Below are 20953 nucleotides of genomic sequence, written 5' to 3' on the forward strand. Positions count from 1 at the left end.
TTGATGATTCATAGTTTGGAAACACGGCCTTGTAGAGGCTAAATTGTTTGTTGCTTGCACTAGTCAGCAATGGCTCTTCCGAGGGAGATGGCTTGTAAACGTCTTGATTCTTATCTACAGAGAAACAACAAAGGAACCAAAACCTTCCCTTGGAACAAACATCAGATGGTTCTTTTGGATTGTAAATATTATCGACTTGGGATTCTGGTCAGTCTATGTCATTGAGATTCAACAGATACATGAAGTTGGAAGAAAGTTATGTATTTGAGGATTTGTCAGTCTTGTGAGCAGTTAACCTTGTGGTTAAAGAGATGAGTTGATCATCCTTTCATCCAAAGTTTGTGGTCGAATTCCAGGAGTTTTCAACAATTTTTTTATGTGGCCAAGTATATTGATTTGATTAAAGAAAATAATGAACAAGAACTCAATGAAATGTCTAAAATGTAGTCTCTCCTATACAATTAGAGAAGCGATTTCGTTACTCGAATCAACCTGACCATTGATTAACCAACCCGAGGCAAATAGCAGTTGTTGTTCAACCTACATATAACAATTGGCATATCAGGTCAAGTCTGATGTGCACAAAGTTATAATTTCTAGACATCAGGTCGACAAGTCATTACCATGTATCTAAGGTAGCTTTCGATTAAAGCTTATGAACAAAAGCACTTGATCACATATAATTAGAACACACAAACATCTTGTTGACTTACTAATGCTGATGAGCATTGCATTGACCTATATAGTCAACACTCAGTCAAAGTCTAGTCTCCTGTACGATCCAAAACTTACATTTTGTGCATGTTTAATATGAACTGAAGTAGAAGTCAAATGGATGAATAACCTAGTCCTGTTAGTTGACCAGAACCTCATCTCTCTTGCAGAGAGCAAAAATGATGGTTGGTTGGCCAACTCTCTTCACTGCTCCTGTCAAGAATAAATGGAAGGTGGGCAAACAACCACCAGAAGGAAGACAAGAATATAAATTCTTAGCTATTAGATTCCCAGCAATTGGTACATGAATTGGTGGCATGAGGTTTCTTCTCTTGGATTGTCCTCTGTTCCTCCTTCATCATTAATGTGATTCCTACATGCATCCATACCAAAGATTCGATGCAAGAAACAAACTCTGGTGGGGAGACTAACAAAGTATAATAGACTTACATCATGTTTGTGTTTTATCAGAAAATATAACTTTTCTTGAACCGAGTTTATGAACACAAAATGGTTTCACACACAAAAATCTCACAAATCCTCTTTGCTCATGTGAGGTGTTCACATCACCTCCTGAGGAGATCCAAGTCAATATATATCATCTTGTGACAGGGACAATCATAAGTCCAAGGAAAGTATAAACAAATGTGGGCAGATATGTGCTTACAGCAGAAAATATGGAAATTGTTGTTTATGAGAGCTGATGGGGGAACAGATGATATTGGAGTTGATAGAGTCAGACCTACCAAATGTATGACATCCTGTTCAATTATTTAAGCATCATGAGATGGTGGTGTTGCATGCCAAGATGATAAAGAATGCTTGCAGGAAATATGGTTTGTTGAAGTTTTGGAGGAATAAAGCATTAAAATTATGTCTGGTAGGCTTAACCTAATCACTGATGATGATTAGAAACTCCTATAATTGTTTGGATCTTTGTCCCATCAAATTGCCTTTTTCTTCTTTCTTCATCCTGTATGCCTTCCCATTTTTTAAGGCCATTCATGTACAGTACAGTACAGTACAGTAAAGATGATGAAGTCCAGCTACTGTTACAAGTGAGTTGGCCCCTTTCACTATGTGACTTCACTGATAATCCAATCTAAATAAATTTCATCACCATGATCTTTGACATGCACAGAGAAATCCCACTAGTGCAGTCTTCTGATACATGAGCTAGTCATGTGGCCAATCTTTCCCCACAAGAGAAGTGAGAAGGAAAAAGCAGTAGCTTTCTGAGGAAAGATTGGCGGATGCTCATCATGAGTCCAGGGGAGAGTAGTACTTAACTTTACTCCTGGCCGTAGCCACACCAATTCCTGCAAGCAATCAATTGCATTACCTGTTCTTCATAGGACAGGAGAGTCAGCTGGCAAATGCTGTTCCTTACAGTGATCAATGTGCGGAAGTCTTTTTCCTATGTCCAGTTGCAGGCACAAATGTGCCATCTTCCAACCAGGAATAGAGGTTTATTCCATGCATTGATTCATGTCTCCCTGATAAAACCCTTCCACTCTCCCAAAAACGAAAACCTGTATTCCTTTGTTGCAGTAGGTGATTTGGTGGACTTGTAAGCTTCAAATGATGATGAAGAAGAAGAAGAAGAATATGTTGTTGTGTGGACCGCCATCATCTCTGCAATCACCAGCTTCGCATGGTGTCTACAGAGAATGTGAACGCTGAGCAACTCTTCCATGGGAGTTCACAGCACATGTTAAAGGGAAGAGAAAGAAACGCGCAAACACTTACATTCCCTCCCCCTTCCTTTTTCTCTTCTCATGTGTCCACTGACACATGTCTCTTCTCCCTCCTCTTTCTCTGTCTCCCTGCGTGCTCAGCCATTGGCCATATGATTTAGGTAACTTGAGCCACAGGTAAGAGCAGTTTGGCTCAACACTATAAAGCAGCAGCACTTTTTATGAAGGGTTCAGAATTCAGACCATGAGAAGTCCTTTGTGTGAGCTGTGTTCTTATTTTATAGCTTCCTACAGTTGTTTCTTCCTGGCTGTACTCTTTCTATATGCCAGGATTTGTTGAACAACTCCCTCCTCCTTTTCTTCTCCTCCTCCTCCTCCTCCTTCCCACTGAGATATGAGCTGCTTCAAGGCACCACTATGAGTCCAAAGTGTAATGGAACTGCTGCTTTACTGCTGTCTTCGCTTCTTCTGCTCCTTGAGCTGGTGTTGGGTCTCAACCATGATGGCGTGCTGCTGCTCCACTTCAAGTACTCCATCGTCTCTGACCCCATCGCTGCGCTTAGAGACTGGAACTACGACGACGCCACGCCGTGTTCGTGGAACGGCGTCATGTGCATGGGCTTCCCGGACGCCACCACCACCCTCAACTGGACTGCTACCAGCTTTAATGGGGATGGCCAGGCCTCGACCGCTTCGAGGGTGATCGGTTTGGTGCTTCCTAATTCTCAGCTATTGGGCCGCATTCCGCCGGAGCTCGGCCTCGTCGAGCACCTCCGCCACCTCGACCTCACCGGGAACGCCCTCAACGGCACCCTCCCGCCCTCCATCTTCGACGCGTCGGAGCTGCATGTGCTGTCGTTGGCCAACAACGAGATCTCCGGCGAGCTCCCTGAGCTCGACGGCCGCACGAGCAGCCTCCAGCTGCTAAATCTCTCCGACAACGCATTGGTGGGCACGGTGCCAGCCGGTCTTAGCCTTCTCCCGAACCTCACCGTCGTCGCCCTTGCCAATAATTACCTCTCCGGCGAACTCCCTGGAGGCGGGCTCGGCAGGATTGAGTACTTGGATCTGAGCTCCAACCTCATCAATGGCTACCTGCCGCCGGATTTCGGGGGGCAAAGCCTCCGGTACCTGAACTTATCTAACAACCGGATCGACGGCGTGATTCCGCCGGAATTGGCATCGAAAATTCCGGACAACGCCATCGTGGATCTCGCATTCAACAACCTCACCGGAGGAATCCCACAGACCGGAGCTTTCGCCTCGCAGGAGCCGGCGGCGTTCGCAGGGAATCCTGATCTTTGCGGGAAGCCGCTCAAGAATCTCTGTACGATTCCTTCCACCCTCTCCAATCCTCCCGAAACCCCTTCGGCGCCCAAGTCTCCTCCGGCCTTCGCGGCGATTCCCAAAAACGCGGCGGAGGGAACTTCCCCGTCCGGCAGCGGGCAAGCTCAGGGGGGACTTCGACCGGCGGTGATCATCGCTATAGCGGTCGGAGATGTCGTCGGCATCGGGGTTCTCTTCGCAGTGTTGTATTACGTGTACCATGTGAAGAAGAGGAAGAGACTACAGCAACAGCAGCAGCAGATGAAGGGAGTCGGAGCCGTTGGCATGAGGGAGGAGGAGCCACCGGCATCCTCCGAATCCAAAGGCTTTGGTGGGCTCTCATGCTGTCTAACGAAGAAGGGCGAGGAAGAAGAAGACAGCGAAGAGACCTCTGACTCCTCGGCCTCCGAAACAGAAGCAGAATGGGAGGGACCGCATGAGAAGGGAGCCAAGGGGGAGGCTGGCGGAAGAAACCCACCGCAGCTGAAGCAACAGGAGGCTACTCTGGTCGCTGTCGACGGCGAGACGGATCTGGAGATGGATACTCTGCTCACAGCCTCGGCTTACATACTCGGCGCCACTGGGTCGGGCATCGTCTACAAGGCAGTGCTTGCCGACGGCACCGCCTTGGCCGTCCGCCGAATAGGCGAGAGCAGTGCCATCGACAAGCTGAAGTACTTCGACGCGCTGGTGCGGAGCATCGCCAAGTTCCGCCACCCGAACGTCCTCCGCCTGCGGGGATACTACTGGGGCGCTGACGAGAAGCTCCTCATCCATGACCACGCCTCTAATGGCAGCTTGGCCAACGTCTCATTCACCAGTAAGTATCGCCATTACTCCTCTCTTTGATTCGCCAACAACTTGGTGCTCAACAGGGTGCGATCGTCGTTCTCAGAGAAGCCGGGCTCGTCGCCGTTTCACCTGAGCTGGGAATCGCGGCTTCGGATCGCGCGAGGAGTAGCACGGGGACTCGCGTACCTCCACGAGAGGAAGGGTGTGCATGGCAACGTTAAGCCAAGCAACATACTGTTGGACGCAGACATGGAGCCAAAGATCGGCGACTTCGGTCTCGATCGGCTTACGTCGGGCGACGGAGGCCACCGGCTGGGCACGTCGGCCCGGCAGTTCGGCAGCCAGCGGTCGGTTCAGTCGCAGAGCAGCTTGCCCGACCTGTCGCCGCCGGTGGCGGGAGCCAGCCCCTGCGGGTCTTCCTCCGCAGCTCCCTACCAGGCGCCGGAGTCCCTGCAGAACCTGAAGCCCAACGCCAAGTGGGACGTGTACTCCTTCGGGGTGGTGCTGCTGGAGTTGCTCGCCGGGAGGGTGCTGTCGGAGGCGGAGCTCGGTCAGTGGAACGGGGGGTTTGCGGGGGAGGAGAGGAGCAGGGTGGTGAGGGTGGCCGACCCGGGGCTGAGGGGCGAGGTGGAGGGCAAGGAGGAGGCGCTACTGAGCTGCTTCAAGCTGGGGTTCGCCTGCTGTGCCATCAATCCCCAAAGGAGGCCCTCCATGAAGGAAGCTGTTCAGGTGCTGGAGAAGATAGTCTCCACTGCTTCTTCTTCCTCCTCCTCCTCCTCGTGAGCTGCTGTAGACGTACAGTAACTCTAACCTAGTGAGTCTGTGTTGCCATTAACCTTTTTTCCATTGTAACGCCCACTGATTTGTTTGTGTTGATGTGTCCAAAGCTCGAGGAAGAATCTCTCTGCTGCTGTTGTGGGGTAATGCAGTGATCAGTATTTACTAGTTTTGAGGAAAAATCTCTGTTCTTTCTCTGTTTTCTTTGAAGACAACAAATTAACTATGGTGGTTAATTTGATTCACCTTTGGCACACATACAACCAAATCAAACTTGGGTTCATTGAGACATGGATGGAAAGCCTTGCATGCTGTTCTTGCTGAAGACTAATCTTTGTTGAAGGAACAATAATTGTCTTGAAGACCAAAACTCTTAACTAAATCAGAATGGTGGATTAAGTTGCTCCAGGTGCATTGCAGATGTTTTCTCTGAAGACTATCCAATTAAAAGAGGCTTAGGACCTAAATTTATTTGGTCTGGCCAAATCTAACTCATAGGTTTCTGGAATTGCAAGAGTACAATTTTTTTTCTGTATTATTGTATTTTCTTTCTGGGTTGGCTTAGGTTTCATGGAACTCAAAATTCACATACGATAGTCAAATAAATGGACGATAGTGTTGGAGTGGTTGAGCAACCCAACTCAATTTAGATTTGACTTGTATTAGAAGTCTTTGGCTTAGATTTGACTTGTACTAAGATCGATGTTAGTTGAGATTTAAGTTAGACTTATATTAGAATAGATTTTGGTTATTTCAGTTAGAGGTTGATTTTTTTTTTTTCGAGTTAATCTGAATGAAAAATTCTTCAAGTCAGACATCTAAACTCCTACAAAATTACGTTGAAGGCGTTTCTTATAAAGGTTATTTTAATTTTTAAGTTAGTAATCTAGTCGAACTAAAATTGTTTCGTTTCATGAGATGTACTTATGAGCTCCCTTTTATAGCGGAGGTTCAAAGCCATTACGTTCGCTTATTGCATTGTTTGTATAGTATGCGATTTGATCGTAACCACTGTTAACATGTGTCAAAGTATATTGTATAGAAAGAAAAAAAATGATTAGACCTTTTTAATCACACCCTTGCATGCCCATCTTTTATAATCGATCCTTCCTAATCCTAAACAAATAGGAAAATATTCTTTATATATAAAAGAAATATTTGAAGAATATTTTTTATTGAGATTTCGATCAACGTGGTATATTTGATTGGAAGTAAAATTTTCTCTCAATCCGAATCGAAGAATATCAATACTTAATCTGAATTGTTCGATCAATCCTTAGCAACTTAAAATTATTCTCTTAATCCTAAATCCACTCTCATGAATACTTTCCTAACAATTGTGAGACAAGCATTACGTACATGTCTTTTACAATGCTGCAATACGAAAGACCAACAAATTAAATGCATTTGAAACCAGAGGACCAAATAATCCCCTCTCGCATCAAATTCTCTACACGAAGCCTTATCTTGTGGTTATTATCTGTGAAGCCCTTATGCAGGCTTTTCATCATTTATGCATATGTATGGCTTAAAGGTTCAAATATGAACTCATGAAGTGATTGATTTCCATCTGCAAGTGTTATTCTTTCTTCCCTTCCCTTCCCTTCCTTGTGTTTTGCTTAGAATCATTCAGATCCACAAGTTACACATGAAACCTGCAAATCCAAGTTTGTGATGGTATGCATGCTTAGATGTCTTGTGTTACTTCAGAATGTGATAGGGGAAGTTTGTGAAAGGGTAACCAATGGGATTGATCATGCTAATTGCTGCTACATTGGCAACTATGTTGTTGTAGATATATTCAAATAATAACCTAAAATTTAATCTTTTATTGGCTTCAAAAGAGTCTTCATTTTTTCTAACAAATAATAAATAATAATAATAATAATAATAAAATCATAAGTCTCGATTATTTGGGTCGATTATTTGGATCAGTTTTCGTTATTGAGATATGTAAAAAGTTATATGTTTAGTTATATTTATATTACTTAGATTTTTATTAGAATATCTTTTTTATCTTTCCTCGTACTATTAATATTAATTATTATATCTTAATATGTCTATATTATCTTAAACGATTTTTTCGTATCTTATATTCTATTGAAACGAAACTCAATTGTTTAGGAATAAAAATATTTATTTTCTTATCTTTCCTAATAACTTCACGCATCTCACATTCTCATCTCGATAATATAAACTTTTTTATATTTTATTTTTTTAAATAAGATACTTAAATCTGTAAAACATTATTAGTCTCATAACTTGTTGGGTCCAGTCCATATGTGGGTTTGGACAATTGGGTCTATTGAGCCCAAATCAGTAATTAAGAGAGATAGGGCAAAATTGGGCAGCGTGCAGGGTGTGGGTGCGCACAATCAGCGTGCGTGCAGCGACGTGCTGAGAAAAAAAGAGGAGAGAGAAATAGAGAGAGAAAGTAAGGTTTCTGAGTTTTTCTGCTTGACGATCAATAGCCAAACGTTGTTAGTTTCGGCCCAAATTTTATGTGGAGAATCCTTGCAGCAAACTCTACAATCCTAATAGTGTTGATCTGCAGTTTACCCTCTCTAAGGTACTTTCCTACGATATTCACTCTGTGAGACCTAGAATTCTCTTTTGAGGAGATCCATCCTATGTGATGAAGATATGCTATCCTTGAGCCAAGATTTATGATCTTGATGTTATTCTGATCCTCTAGTTATTCTAGAGAAGACCTACTGTAAACCTGTTCTCATTATTATTGATAGTGGAAGTTTGAGGTGGACTACGGTCCCGTGGTTTTTCCCACATTGGGTTTTCCACGTTAAAAAGATTTGGTCTCACTGTGTGATTGATTTATTGCTCTATTGTTTATGCTGTGCTGATTGATTTAGCATTTTGATATCAAGTTGGTATTTTGATGAGAAACCTATTTTGATACACAAAGAGGGAAAAGAATTATTCCGCATTAACATGTTTCTTCCCAACACAACTACTGAACCAACTATCTTATAAAATTTTTCTTTTCATCTAAGAAGAAAAACTTTATAAGACAATTATAAGACAAAAAAATATTTTATGGATCTAAATAGTTAAAGAAACAACGAATATAAAAGTTAATGCATATTTTAGCTATTATTATTTTTCATTATTGATGCATGTTTTCTTTCCTTGTATTTCTTTTGGAAACTAAAAGGCATTTACATTATAAAATGTTACAACAATATGAGATTACTCCTTAGCCTTTTTAAAAGAATCATTTAATGAGTTTTTTACTTTGATATAATGAATTTTAAATTAGATAGTAAATCTAAATGATATTAGTTAGAAGTCACATACATGTAATTGCTTGCATATCAATCAAACCTAATATAAGGCTGTTAAGTTGTCGATTAAAACTATTATATACTATCGACTTATTTAAATCATAGTAATGCACGAATTTTGCTTATCTTTATCTCACACACGTAGGTATCATTCCTCGTTCAAAGAAAGTTCGATTTAACTCATTAAGAACGAGAAAGATATTCGTCAATCTTATTAATTAATATGCCTTACCTTGTCAAGTTAAGCACACTTTAGTTGTGGGTAATCAAATGTCTTAAGAGGTTAATTGTTGTTAGATGAATTCTCAGTGATGGAAGGACAAGAGAGATGTTTACCTACTCGAAGCGTTTGACTTCCTTTTCGGTGAAGTTTTCTTAATTTAATTAATATGAATAATATGTTTGACTAATTATCTATCTTTATTTTTTAGCAATATGCATATAATCCATAACTAATTGACATTAATATCCACCTTATAGAATAGTTAGTAATCCGACCAATTTGATCGAAAAAATGGAGAACTGTTATTTGATAGTAGTTTCCGATATTATTAAAAAAAAGTCTTTCTCTAATAAATCACTCTATTAAGGATGATTTATAAATTCAAGACAGTCGATTGGTCTTAGAAAAGATTGTTAATCAGAATCAATTCCATAAATTTAGGTATTTAATATAATTATTTTACGGATTTAATTATTTGTTCCATATCATTCTTTCCTTTATCGCTACTACGTTGACTAAAGTGTATATAAGGAGGTAAGACCTGAACATAGATAGGCATACTAGCTTTTTCATTCCTCGAGTTTTACGAGTTTTATGTGTTTTGACTTTTAGCAGTGCACCCACTTGTTTGTATATGGTATCTTATCTCTAATTTATTTAATATATATATATATATATATATTTAATCCTCTCTCTTGCTACTATTATTTTAAATCTCCTTCTATGTCATGGTTAAAGGTAGTATTATAATTTCTATTAAGTTTTATTTATTATCTTTTTATTAAATTATATGATCTTTTTCTAATTAGATAATATATATTATGGATATTATTAGATTCTAATTATGATTATCGATTAATAAAAATAAAATTTAATTATAATAAAATTCTTTAGGAGATTATCTTGATTTGAGAGATTCTCTTAATTATTTATTCGAGACCGTATGATATTACCTATAAAAGAATAGGACTTCCTAAAATGTAATAAAGAGATATAAAGATAAGATAATACAGGGATACGTAATATTGTTGAAAGATTTTAAATATTCTCTCATCTTCACTTTGTCCCTAATTCATCACTTATAATGGTCTTATGAACTATAGGAAAAGTGAAGAAGATTGGTCTAATTCTCCTTACAGATCAACATCATTATAACTTTTGGATCCTACAATGGTGGGCCCATAGATGATTGACATCAAAAGATACACATTATAAATTTAAATATATTATTATTTGATTTTAGATTTAATATTATATATAATAATAATATATGGATAATTTTTATGCTTACAATTGGTATCACAGCTATGTTTGTGAAATCAAATACTTTATATCTATTTGTTAGCATATTTTGCTCATTAAAAAATATTATTTGATTTTTATTTATGATGCATAAATTATTTATTTATATTATCGATTTATTTTTCTATCTAATTTGTCATATCACATGCTTGCAGGCTATGCGAGGTTCCTCGTATTTGATCGATGGATTGTTATTGACGATAATATTGTTGATGACGATGGCCTCCAATGGTTTATTTAGAAAAAATTAAGATTAAAGTAGAAAAAAAAACTCATAATATTTTGAGTACTACTCAAAATATGATTAACAATAAAAAAAAGATATAAATCACATGACTTTCTAAATATTATATAAATTTCATTAAAAAAATTCTTTATAGTAAAGTGCTGTAAGGTTACGTAAAGAAAAAATATAAGATTTGATCGGAAAGGGAAAAGTATAAGTTTGATCTTTATATGTTTTAACTTAAATATTAAAAGAAATTTCTTTCTAATAGATTGATTCTGACTATCAATAATATAAATTTAATTTGGGATTTATAATTTATTTTATTGTATTTGTAAACGTGAATGTGGATGTGGATGAAATTGATATTGGTGATACTGAAATTGGTCATCACAAATAATCTCATATTTGACATATTTGATCATGAGGAAATTGGGAGTTGAAGTTGTACCTTTTATTGGAAGCCTCTTTCTCTCACAATATAATTATATTCAAAATTTATCTATCTAATCGTTTTAAAATGGATGGCATCAAAAATATTATCTTCTTTCCCAAAATAAAATAAAAACATGATAAAATAAAGAAAATAAAATTATCTTTTTTTTTCAAAAATATTATATATTATACATTAATAGATATGATATATAATACATACATACATACATATATATCCTTTACGTTCAAGGAGGATAGTAGAGAGAAGAGTGTGTTGTCGACATCAAAATGCTTTTTATTCCTTGCACATGGCAATACGTTCTCCATGTCGTATTATATTCGTATGCCATTAAGCTACGACATCAAGCGTGTTCTCCATTGTGCCTTCCCAATATATTGTGATAATGTTGTACTCATTTAGCAGGAGAACTCTTGAGATATGGAGATCTCTCTTTCTTTGGTGGCCATCATCATTAAGAATGAAGACAATTGGGAAGGTGACTTTTTCCTGACCATTTGAATTCAGTGAACATATGCATTATTTAGCCCATTTTTTAATTTTTTTTTTCTAAATTGAAAAGTTGTACAAAAGTCTATGGAATACATCCTCTCTTATCGAAATTCACTTCCAGTTGTTACTATTAGGGATAGCAGTAGCTCAATTCATATTTCGGACATACTTAAGCGGAGTAGATAATCTAATGTTATTTTTAGATAATAGTATGTCGGATTTTTTTTATCTGTTCACGTCGACTTGAATTATTTAAGTCCGATTAATTTATCTTTAATCATATTTGAGACGAGTGGAAAAAATAAATATCGAAATTGGTCGGTCGGATTTATGCACGATCAAGATGGAATATATATATATATACATATATATACATACATATATATATACATACATACATATATACATACATACATACATATATACATACATACATATATATATACATACATACATATATATATACATATATACATATATATATACATACATATATATATATATACATATATATATATATATATCATAAATTTTTTATAATAAAAAGTTTTTTATTAATTGCTTAGCCTTTATTTTTGCCTTGTTAGAATGTTGCATCAATGATTGGCTCAGCTCTGCTTAGTTTCCAATTGAATTCATAGTCATGTTGGGATGAGGGGAACAGATGTTGATTTTATAGGAATGAGGTCAAAATTGGGTGACGACATGCAATTGAATCCACCACTCCACTCCCCAACTTCTCCATGAAATGATAGATTGAGGTCAAAATTGGGTGACGACATGCAATTGAATCCACCACTCCACTCCCCAACTTCTCCATGAAATGATAGATTGAGGTCAAAATTGGGTGACGACATGCAATTGGATCCACCACTCCACTCCCCAACTTCTCCATGAAATGATAGATTGAGCTCACTAAGAAAGGAATATTTTTATGGCATCTACATCGTCTCTTTTTTGTTCCTTGCACTCCACCTTATCATGCCAAAGCAAAAAAGAGGAAGCAATAAGAGGGCACGTAGTTGCCACTTAAAAGTTAGCAAAAGCACAGAACATATAATACTAGACTCAATAGAATTGGCATGAGTTGTTTGCTTTCAAGTTGACTTTTGATGTCTGAATATGGTCGAATCCGATCCGATTAGACATGCATCTAATTATTCATAAATAAAATTATTTTTATTTTAACGATATAATTTTTTTACTTCTTAACTACTCGATATAGGATGTGTTAACTTTTTCTTTTTCACTCTGAATAGCTTAAACCTAACTTAACCAATGAGCCATTCAAGTCATGGATTAAGAAATCAAATCAAATTGAATTAATCTTTTGTGTCCTGCTATTGAAAGGTATTTAAAAAATAATAATTCAATCCGTTACTGATCCGATTTGATTTTTCATTTATCATATTACAATCGAGCTTAATCTATCGATCGGATAATAGGTGCACGATAATAAGAATTTTAATGATCAAAATATTATCTTTTATATCTCATTTTAGGGATCTTTTCCTAACTCTATTTTATAACCTTCATCATTTTATGTTTTTTAAATTATTCTATTTATTTATTTATTTGGATTCTGATAATTATGATCGATCGCTTATAGTGGGATCCACGCCGCCAACCAATCTTGACGCAACAAGTGGATGGAGACGCTTGCCATCATCATTTAATGCACCAAGTACATTATTTTAGGGTTTGAAGAATGATTACACCTAAGCAAAAGCCCAAAGCTTTTGGATTCGAACGAGACTAACTTGGCAGAGACTTGGCCATATAATGCATACTTAATAGTTATGTACATATATATATTTCTCAGCTTTAGAGCTTTTTATTGGTCAATCTTTGTTGACTATTTATTTGTTGCGGTCAAAAGCGTGATGGGATTGGATTGGGCACATGTTGGGAATTGGCTTCACTCTCGTTCGAGGAACACCAATCCATTAAGCAAAGTGGAAAGCGGAGAGCGGTCATAAAGCTGCACCAGTCTATGTTGAGCAGTGCAACAAAGATGCCTGTAATTATTGTTTCTCTCTCTCTCTATCTCGCACGCGTTAAGATCGAGAAGAAAGAAAAAGTAAGAAAAGGAGATGATATTATAGTACGCTGTGGGAGTTCAATAATTGTGGTAATCCTCGTCTCTTTTTGACCATGTAATCTGGCATTCACAAAAGTAATAATTACTAATACTTCAAATAAATTAAAATATGTAGGCAAAAAATAATGAGACACTATCGCCCAATGTTCTTCCCATTAGCATAAACCAAACAAGAGATGATAAGTATAAGTTGATTCATGTGCTTTTAAATCTGATTTAGTTATTCGAGTGTTAATTACAGATTTTTTTTATAATTAATTATTTTATTAGTATCTAGATTTTTATATTTTTAAAAATTATCTTGAAATCTTTGTATTTACGTAAGTAAAATATTTAATTTTGTTACTTCTCATATCGTCGAATCTATTGACGAAAATATCGTATATATTCAGTAATAAATCAAAGTGAGATAGAATCTATCCAGTGATAAAACTTATGATATTCCTATCTGAAAAGTTAATGATATAAAAAAAATATTTTATCTTCATAAATATAAAAATTTTAATATAAAAATATAATATATAATTAATTCAGACAACATGATAGCACATTGTCACTTCCTCGACGTGCCTTACCATATGCATATTGGGAAGCACAGAGTCGTGGAGATGTCAACGTGTCATATGGTGTTTGCGTGGATGATATGTATTCGTCGTCTCGATATCACGTCAATCCCAAAAACAATCACAGTCGGTGGAAAATGCTTCGTGTGCACGTAACGGAATGGCTTCGATGCGGATTCCGTTACGATCGTCGTGATGTAGCGAATCAACGATGATAACAAGTACCCTTTAGGTCGGGTAATACCTGACAAAGCTCTTCTTCGTACGTCATGAGATCCACAGATAGCTCACACGTGGATTGTCATTACCGTGGAGACGTGGACGCGTGTTGGAAGGGTCGTGTTCTATCTCATCTCGTGTTCCATGTGACCCTCCCTCCAATGATTGAAGATGGAAGAATTTTAACTCGTGATAACAATACGACTGTATATAAAATAATATGGTCCATACAAATGATTCCCACAGATGGCATTTATACGGATTGATAGATTGAACGAGTACGAGCACGGTTTCCTCGTGTAAGACTTGGTAAAAGGAACGTGCTCACTTTGGAGCCATAGGTCAATTTTGGCTCGACACACGATGATGACGAGGCAGAGGATGACAACGGAGGAGTTGTGTTTGGTTTTTTTATGGCGGAGATGCATCCGTGTTCCCATCCTCCAACCTACGATATGCAACCCAATAAATACTTCTCAAATTATATATATATATATATATATATATATATATATATATATATATATATATATATATATATATATATATATATATATATATATATATTATGTATGAAAGCATGTGAAACTTATGGTTTTTTTTATATCCTTTCGAATTTTATTTATTTAAAAGGAATATATTTATGCACCTAATTTTTGCCTTCAAGTTAATAAAAAAAGCAAAAAATAGTCTCTCTTCAAAATTGATAAAAGAAAAGTATTGTTGAAATTAATAAGAGATATTTTTGATAGTATTTGAAACAAGAAACATCATTTGATAGAAAGAAAAAAAAATATTTTAAAAAATAAAAATAAATAAATTCCTGAAAAAAAATGCTAACTTTTGAACATTCCCATAGAACATCCCAACATCAAAAAATTTCATATAGATCTCATTTCTTCATGAAGGATGATTTTACCATTAATCATCTCCATCGTTGGTTAATTTTATAATTGGCTATCTCAGCACACCGACCATGCTAGCTCCGCATGTTGGTCGACGAGCTAGCAACGCTAACCCTAGTCACCTTCATCACTTTCATTACTCGCAGACTTTCTTTATCGTCGATCGTAAGTGAGGAAAGAGGAGGTGCAGCTTACATGCCCTTATCTCGTCGTTGATCATTTAGGAAGGGTTATCATATGTGAAAAAGGAGGGGGGCATGACCTATACACCCTCATAATCGATCGCGAGCAAAAAATGACGGTGGACAAACCCACATACAAAGATGAGCAAGAACAACAAATGATTGTTTAAAACGAACAAAGACGAAAGTGATAATAAGCCGGACAAAGATAGAGATAAAAATATTTTTTTTCAAACTAAGAGAATGTTATAAATTTTTTAAAAATTAAAACATTACACAAGACTTTCTAAAAATTTAGATTTTTTTTTTAAAATTCGCTCAAAATATTTTCAGAAAAATCGTTCAGAAAAGAAAGAAAAAAAAGTAAAAAAGCTTACGTGGATATTAACAGGAGGTGGATTACGGCGATGACGGTAGCAGTACAGTCCTTCCAGAAAAAAAAAAACCAAACCAAGCGTCGTCGGTGTGGGGTTTTTTTTCCGGCGGTTGGAGCGATACCGACATGAGCGGTTGGAGGAAGGGAGCGACAGGAGGGTACGTTACGGAGAGAGAAAGGAAGAGGACGAGACGTTACTCCGTCTCGTCCTCCATCACTACACCCGATCTCTCTCCCCAACTGCTTACCACTCCCGTCCTGCTCCTCGTCACACTTAAATGCATATAATAAATATAAAACAACATACCACGAATGTTAGAAACCAGTCGTTGACCGAGCAATCGGTGAGAGGATACCGTCGACATGCCAACAAACTCTCGCGCGATTTTGAGAGCGAGATGTCATCAACCTGATGGCACCGCGGCGCCGGATGCGACCATCGCAGAGCGGTCGAACCTCGTCGATCAAAACCATGCCGAATCGAATTAAATGGAGTTGGACGTTTCAGAAGGGAACAAAAAGGAACCAACAGCCTCCCCCCATACCTCCGTGACGCACCGTACTGCGACCGCGTCAGAGGGCCATTCGAGAAGGGGAAACGCGAGTTATTCCTGCGGTTTGGAGTGGGAAAAGATTCACTTGCGCGCATCAGTATTTAGAGAAAGAAAAGAAAAAACAATTAATGCAATTCTCTTCGTACCCGGTCGGTAGTACGCCCACGTACTCGCCTTGTGGTTGGAGAAGTCGATGGGCCCCAGCAATCAACCTGGGACGGACCAGCTGTGAGGAAGATATTTATTATATGGCAAAGAGGCGCGAAAAGAGGAGAGGTAGAGACGGCGACGCGTGTTCATCATCCAGCTGTACTCAATCAAACCGCCTTTCTGGTGGAGACCGGAGAGGCGGTCGGGTACGAGTAACGTCCTGTAACCGGTCGCGCTAACCGGTTACTCCCGGTATCTTCCCAACTCCCCTCCCCTCTCTCTCCTATATAAACTAACCCCGGTTGTTCTCATTTCTCTTCGTCTTTCCCTATTCCTCCTCTTTCATCTTCGGTAACTCTCTCTCCTAAAGTAAACGCAAGAAAAGAGGCGATTCGGAGCACCTTCTGCTCTCAGATCCATCGCTAGGGCTTGTGATCTTTATTCTTTTATTCTTCTCTAGTTGGGGGTAGTCGATCGAAGGATGTCGTCGATGGTGAGGACTTCGGTAGTTGGCCGGAGTAAGGGGATGGATCGGATCAAGGGGCCGTGGAGCATCGAGGAAGACGAGGCGCTGCGGCGGCTGGTGGAGCGGCATGGCCCGAGGAACTGGACCTTGATCAGCCGGTCCATCCCTGGGCGTTCCGGCAAGTCGTGCCGCCTCCGGTGGTGCAACCAGCTCTCGCCCCAGGTGGAGCATCGCCCCTTCACGCCGGAGGAGGACGAGACAATCATCCGCGCCCATCGCCGGTTTGGTAACAAGTGGGCCACCATTGCCCGCCTCCTTTCGGGCCGCACCGACAACGCCATCAAGAACCACTGGAACTCCACCCTCAAGCGGAAGTGCAGCCCGACCGCCTTTGCCGCCGCGGCCGACGGCGCCGGGGGATCCGCCTTGGCGCTGGACCGCGACGAGGAGACCGCGGCGCGGCCTCTGAAGAGGGCGAGCAGCGTCGGGCCAGTGCTAGCGTCCGCTAGCGCGCAACTTTGCCTGAGCCCTGGGAGCCCAACAGGGTCGGATTTGAGCGACTCCACCCACCATGGCCACCCGGCAGCGGAGGCGTCTTGCATTTACCGTCCAATCCCCAGAACCGCCGGCATCACCGTACCCCCTTCCTCTTCTCCTTCCACTGCCACCTTCCAAGAACATGACCTTCAGATCGAGGCGACCGGCGTCTCCTGTACTGCGTCACCATCTTCCTACGCCAAGGACGATCCTTTGACATCGTTGACCCTATCGCTCCCTGGAACGGACCGAACAGTCACATCCAACCAGATCCACCAGTGCCCTGATGCAAAGACCGGCGACGATCGGCCGCCGCATCGCCCGTTTCAATTCAGCGCCGAGTTGTTGGCGGTGATGCAAGAGATGGTCCGCAGTGAGGTGAGGAGCTACATGTCCTGTTTGGAGCAGCACGGCATCACGCGCACCCAGCCACCTCCTGAGGCGGCCATCTGCGACGCCGCCCCCAAGCGGATTGGACTCGTGAACATCGATTAGATTATCAGTCCTCGCTTTAGCACTGAACAGCGTAGAAGAAAGGCGGCGACATCGAATTTATTTTTTGTTTATTTTCCCTTCTTCCCTGCTTTTTTCTTGTTCTAAATCCGTCGCGTTCTCTTCGAACCAATAAGCTGATGTGATCTATAAGACATGTTCAAAGAAATAGATAAGAAAAAAGAGCCTTTTGTTTCTGTTTCGTTTAATGTGGTCGGTCGGCAGAGCAGGAAGAACTGCCGTCAAAAGATGTGCTGCGGCTGGCGACAATTGAACGAGTGCCATGGTGATTTAAGACTTGGGGGTAAGCTTTCTTATCGTACTCTGCAGTTGTCAAGACAGGATTACCTTCTACGACTCTCGGAAGACTGAAACAACGGCGGCTCCACGGATGTACCAGTTGCAAACACTAGCCCAACGGTTTCTTCCATCTTCAACAGTGAGATATTTTTCGATGGGTCGCGTTACAGAGACGGCTTAAGAGCAACAATAACAAATTACACTGATTAAGAACAACAACAAATGTCTTTGTATACCTCATGTTTGGAGTTTGCTCACTGTGGAGTCTTGATTAGTCTTCACAGTTCGACCGTCACATCAGAAGCAGATGGAACAGTCAGACACTGCAGCACTACTACCTGCCAACAAATGTATAACAATTGACGACCTGCTTAGAAAAAGACATTTCTTTTAGGTTCAACGGCTGACGAAATCAAAGGAAGAACTTTGACGAGAAATTTGGGGGCATGTCAAATCGTTGGGTAACTGACAGCAAAACAAACTGCGTAAGACACAAGACATCTCGTCACTGCAATAGACTAGCATTTGATAACAAGTCATTAGAACATCACATCAGTGCCGCCCACAATATTAAGGCCACCGACGTCTAAAAAAGTCAAACGACATTATCAACAGAGTTGCTGCATAATTACTTTTTAAGTTTGTCACGTCTGATGACCAATTTTACTTGCACAATTAACAACAAATTGAGCTTCAATTTAGTTATAAATCTCGAGAGCTTACATGAGTTACTCTTCCCCCACGATGAAAACACATCTTGCTTCACCATATAAAGGGCTGGCCAAACCGGACCATACAAGAGCCGGATGAAAATAAGAGCTCCGACAGCTCGCTTTTGAGTGCGATCCATTAATGCTGTAACTTCTGTTTGAAACGTTCTGTGATTTCATCGAATCCTGTTGCAACCATCATATGTAAAAAGAAGAAACGTTCTGTGATTTTTCAGCAGTACCTTAAGACACCATGAAAAGTATGAAATTTCTACCAATTTTTATATTTCTACAGAAATATCCTGCTCTTGATCAGGGAAAAAGAGTACCAAGGAACAGCTTAAAAGCAAAAAAAGACAATAGGCATCACCTTCGAAAGGAAACCAAATCCAGACATGAAATGAGTCACCATGTACAAATATATACATAACGTAAAAGCCTTCTTATGTTTGCATTACATCAAATAAGGGTTGGCTGGCAAATACACTTGAAATATCGGAACCTTTTAAGCAGAAAACAATTATGCTAAGCCAGGCAAACAGATTGCTCGACAAAAAATTAACTTGTTCGCTTAAAGAAGAGTGATGAGGAATAAAAGTCCCATATATGCATGAATTTCCAATCAGCAGCCAACTTTAATTTCAAGCATTATGTCTCTTAGTCCAAAGACCAGAGCTCTCTGGTCATAGAAGGATTTATGGTAAATCATTTGAGTTCAAGATGAAACATAAAACACCATAGAATTGGAATAGGAAGTATTGATTTCTATATTTCAGCATCGTACCTTCTCTGCAACAGAACCCATGAAGACTCATCTATGGAAAACTCATTCGGAGACGATATTTCTCTACTGCTCAGAAAACTATCCAAAACCCATTGTCAATCAGAGAGGCAAGCTCTGAACACCCCTGAAAAGTAAGATATATAATTACAGAGATGTGTGAATCCTAGGCCTCACTAATTTCTTAAACCGCGGGCTGCAACTAGCGATGCCAAACCATAGAATCATGTCTCCGAGATGGTGATATAAAACACCAGGTTAATGCTCACAGAAATATGCAGAACAATATATCAAAGAATACTATGCTCCAAACTTGCCTAACACTATAGAAATAACTTATTTCTGCAAAATGGAAACCATAAGAAGCATAAAATAACATTATTGGAAAAATAAAGTATAAAAGCATTAGTAAAACTATTAAAGGCATGCTTCAAGACTCTAGTAAGAAAGGTTTGAATCGCGTCATTTAGTTCATGCGGAATGAGAGTGTTCGGAATCTCATATTACAGGTCGGGTTTTTTTGATTCGCATGTCTCAAGCACGTTGGGCCAATGTTTCTATCATAGTGGATTTCTCTTGACGCGGATCGGGTTTCCCAACTCATGCGTCCCGGGCACATTTGGCTTTGCACCTCTACCATAGCAGAATTTTCTTTACATGAGTTGGGTTTTTCGACTCATACATCTTAGACACATTTGGCCTTGCACCTTTGTCGTAACGAATTTCTCATTACACTAGTCGAGTTTCCCGACTCATGGGTCTTTGAAGCATTTGGCCTGGCCTCCGTCGTAGTGGATATCTCTTTATGTTGGTCAGGTTTAATCGACCCACGTATCTCGAGCGTAGTTGGCGTGGTGCCTCTACCGTGGCAAATTTACAATAGCGTGAGTTGAGTTTTCCGACTCATGCGTCTCGGACACATTTAATCTTACGCCACTACTATAGTGGATTTCTCTTATGTGAGTCGAGTTTCCCGACTCATACGCCTCAAGCTCATTTAGCCTTGTATCTTTGTCATAGCAAATTTATTTTTATATAGGTCGAGTTTTCCAACAAACTCATCTTAGGCACATTTGGCCTTGGGATTATGCAATAGCGGATTTCTCTTTATTCGGGTTAGGTTTCCCGACTCACAAGCGCACTTGGCCTTGCGCTTCTATCGTAGCAAATTTCTTGTTACGCACATCTAGTTTTCTAACTCACGAGTCTTGGCCGCATTTGACCTAGTGTCGTTGTTGTAACATATTTACCTTAGCACAAGTTTGGTTTACCAACTCATGTATCTCAGGGGCATTTGGCCTTGCACCTTCAC

General features: G+C 39.7%; 2 protein-coding genes and 1 long non-coding RNA gene across 3 annotated transcripts; 2 read left to right on the forward strand and 1 right to left on the reverse strand.

The window, feature by feature from the left end:
• Positions 1 to 1775: 1775 nt before the first annotated feature.
• LOC135593626 (probable LRR receptor-like serine/threonine-protein kinase At4g37250) lies at positions 1776 to 5509 on the forward strand. The gene is made up of 2 exons (XM_065083818.1): positions 1776 to 4557; positions 4633 to 5509. Exons 1-2 carry the CDS (start codon positions 2829 to 2831, stop codon positions 5310 to 5312), a joined length of 2409 nt encoding a protein of 802 aa, XP_064939890.1. The 5' UTR covers positions 1776 to 2828; the 3' UTR covers positions 5313 to 5509.
• An 11165-nt stretch (positions 5510 to 16674) lies between these two features.
• LOC103998694 (transcription factor MYB77) lies at positions 16675 to 18047 on the forward strand. Its single transcript, XM_009420246.3, has one exon. The coding sequence runs from the start codon at positions 16837 to 16839 to the stop codon at positions 17851 to 17853; it is 1017 nt and encodes a 338-aa protein (XP_009418521.2). The 5' UTR covers positions 16675 to 16836; the 3' UTR covers positions 17854 to 18047.
• A 688-nt stretch (positions 18048 to 18735) lies between these two features.
• LOC135593627 (uncharacterized) lies at positions 18736 to 19829 on the reverse strand. Its single transcript, XR_010479741.1, has 2 exons — positions 19645 to 19829; positions 18736 to 19046 (listed from the first exon to the last, which is right to left on the reverse strand). It is a non-coding gene; the product is annotated as an uncharacterized LOC135593627 (long non-coding RNA).
• Between the last annotated feature and the right edge of the window lie 1124 nt (positions 19830 to 20953).

The sequence above is a fragment of the Musa acuminata genome, chromosome BXJ1-9 (assembly GCF_036884655.1).
Source record: "Musa acuminata AAA Group cultivar baxijiao chromosome BXJ1-9, Cavendish_Baxijiao_AAA, whole genome shotgun sequence".
In the NCBI taxonomy this organism is placed as follows: domain Eukaryota; kingdom Viridiplantae; phylum Streptophyta; class Magnoliopsida; order Zingiberales; family Musaceae; genus Musa; species Musa acuminata.

What these genes read in the sequence shown, in the direction of transcription:
- LOC135593626 (XM_065083818.1), top strand. Translation starts at nt 2,829, where the DNA reads ATGAGTCCAAAGTGTAATGGAACTGCTGCTTTACTGCTGTCTTCGCTT. An exon ending in GGCCAACGTCTCATTCACCA is followed by an intron (nt 4,558 to 4,632) that starts GTAAGTATCGCC and finishes CGTCGTTCTCAG; the next exon opens with AGAAGCCGGGCTCGTCGCCG.
- LOC103998694 (XM_009420246.3), top strand. Translation starts at nt 16,837, where the DNA reads ATGTCGTCGATGGTGAGGACTTCGGTAGTTGGCCGGAGTAAGGGGATG.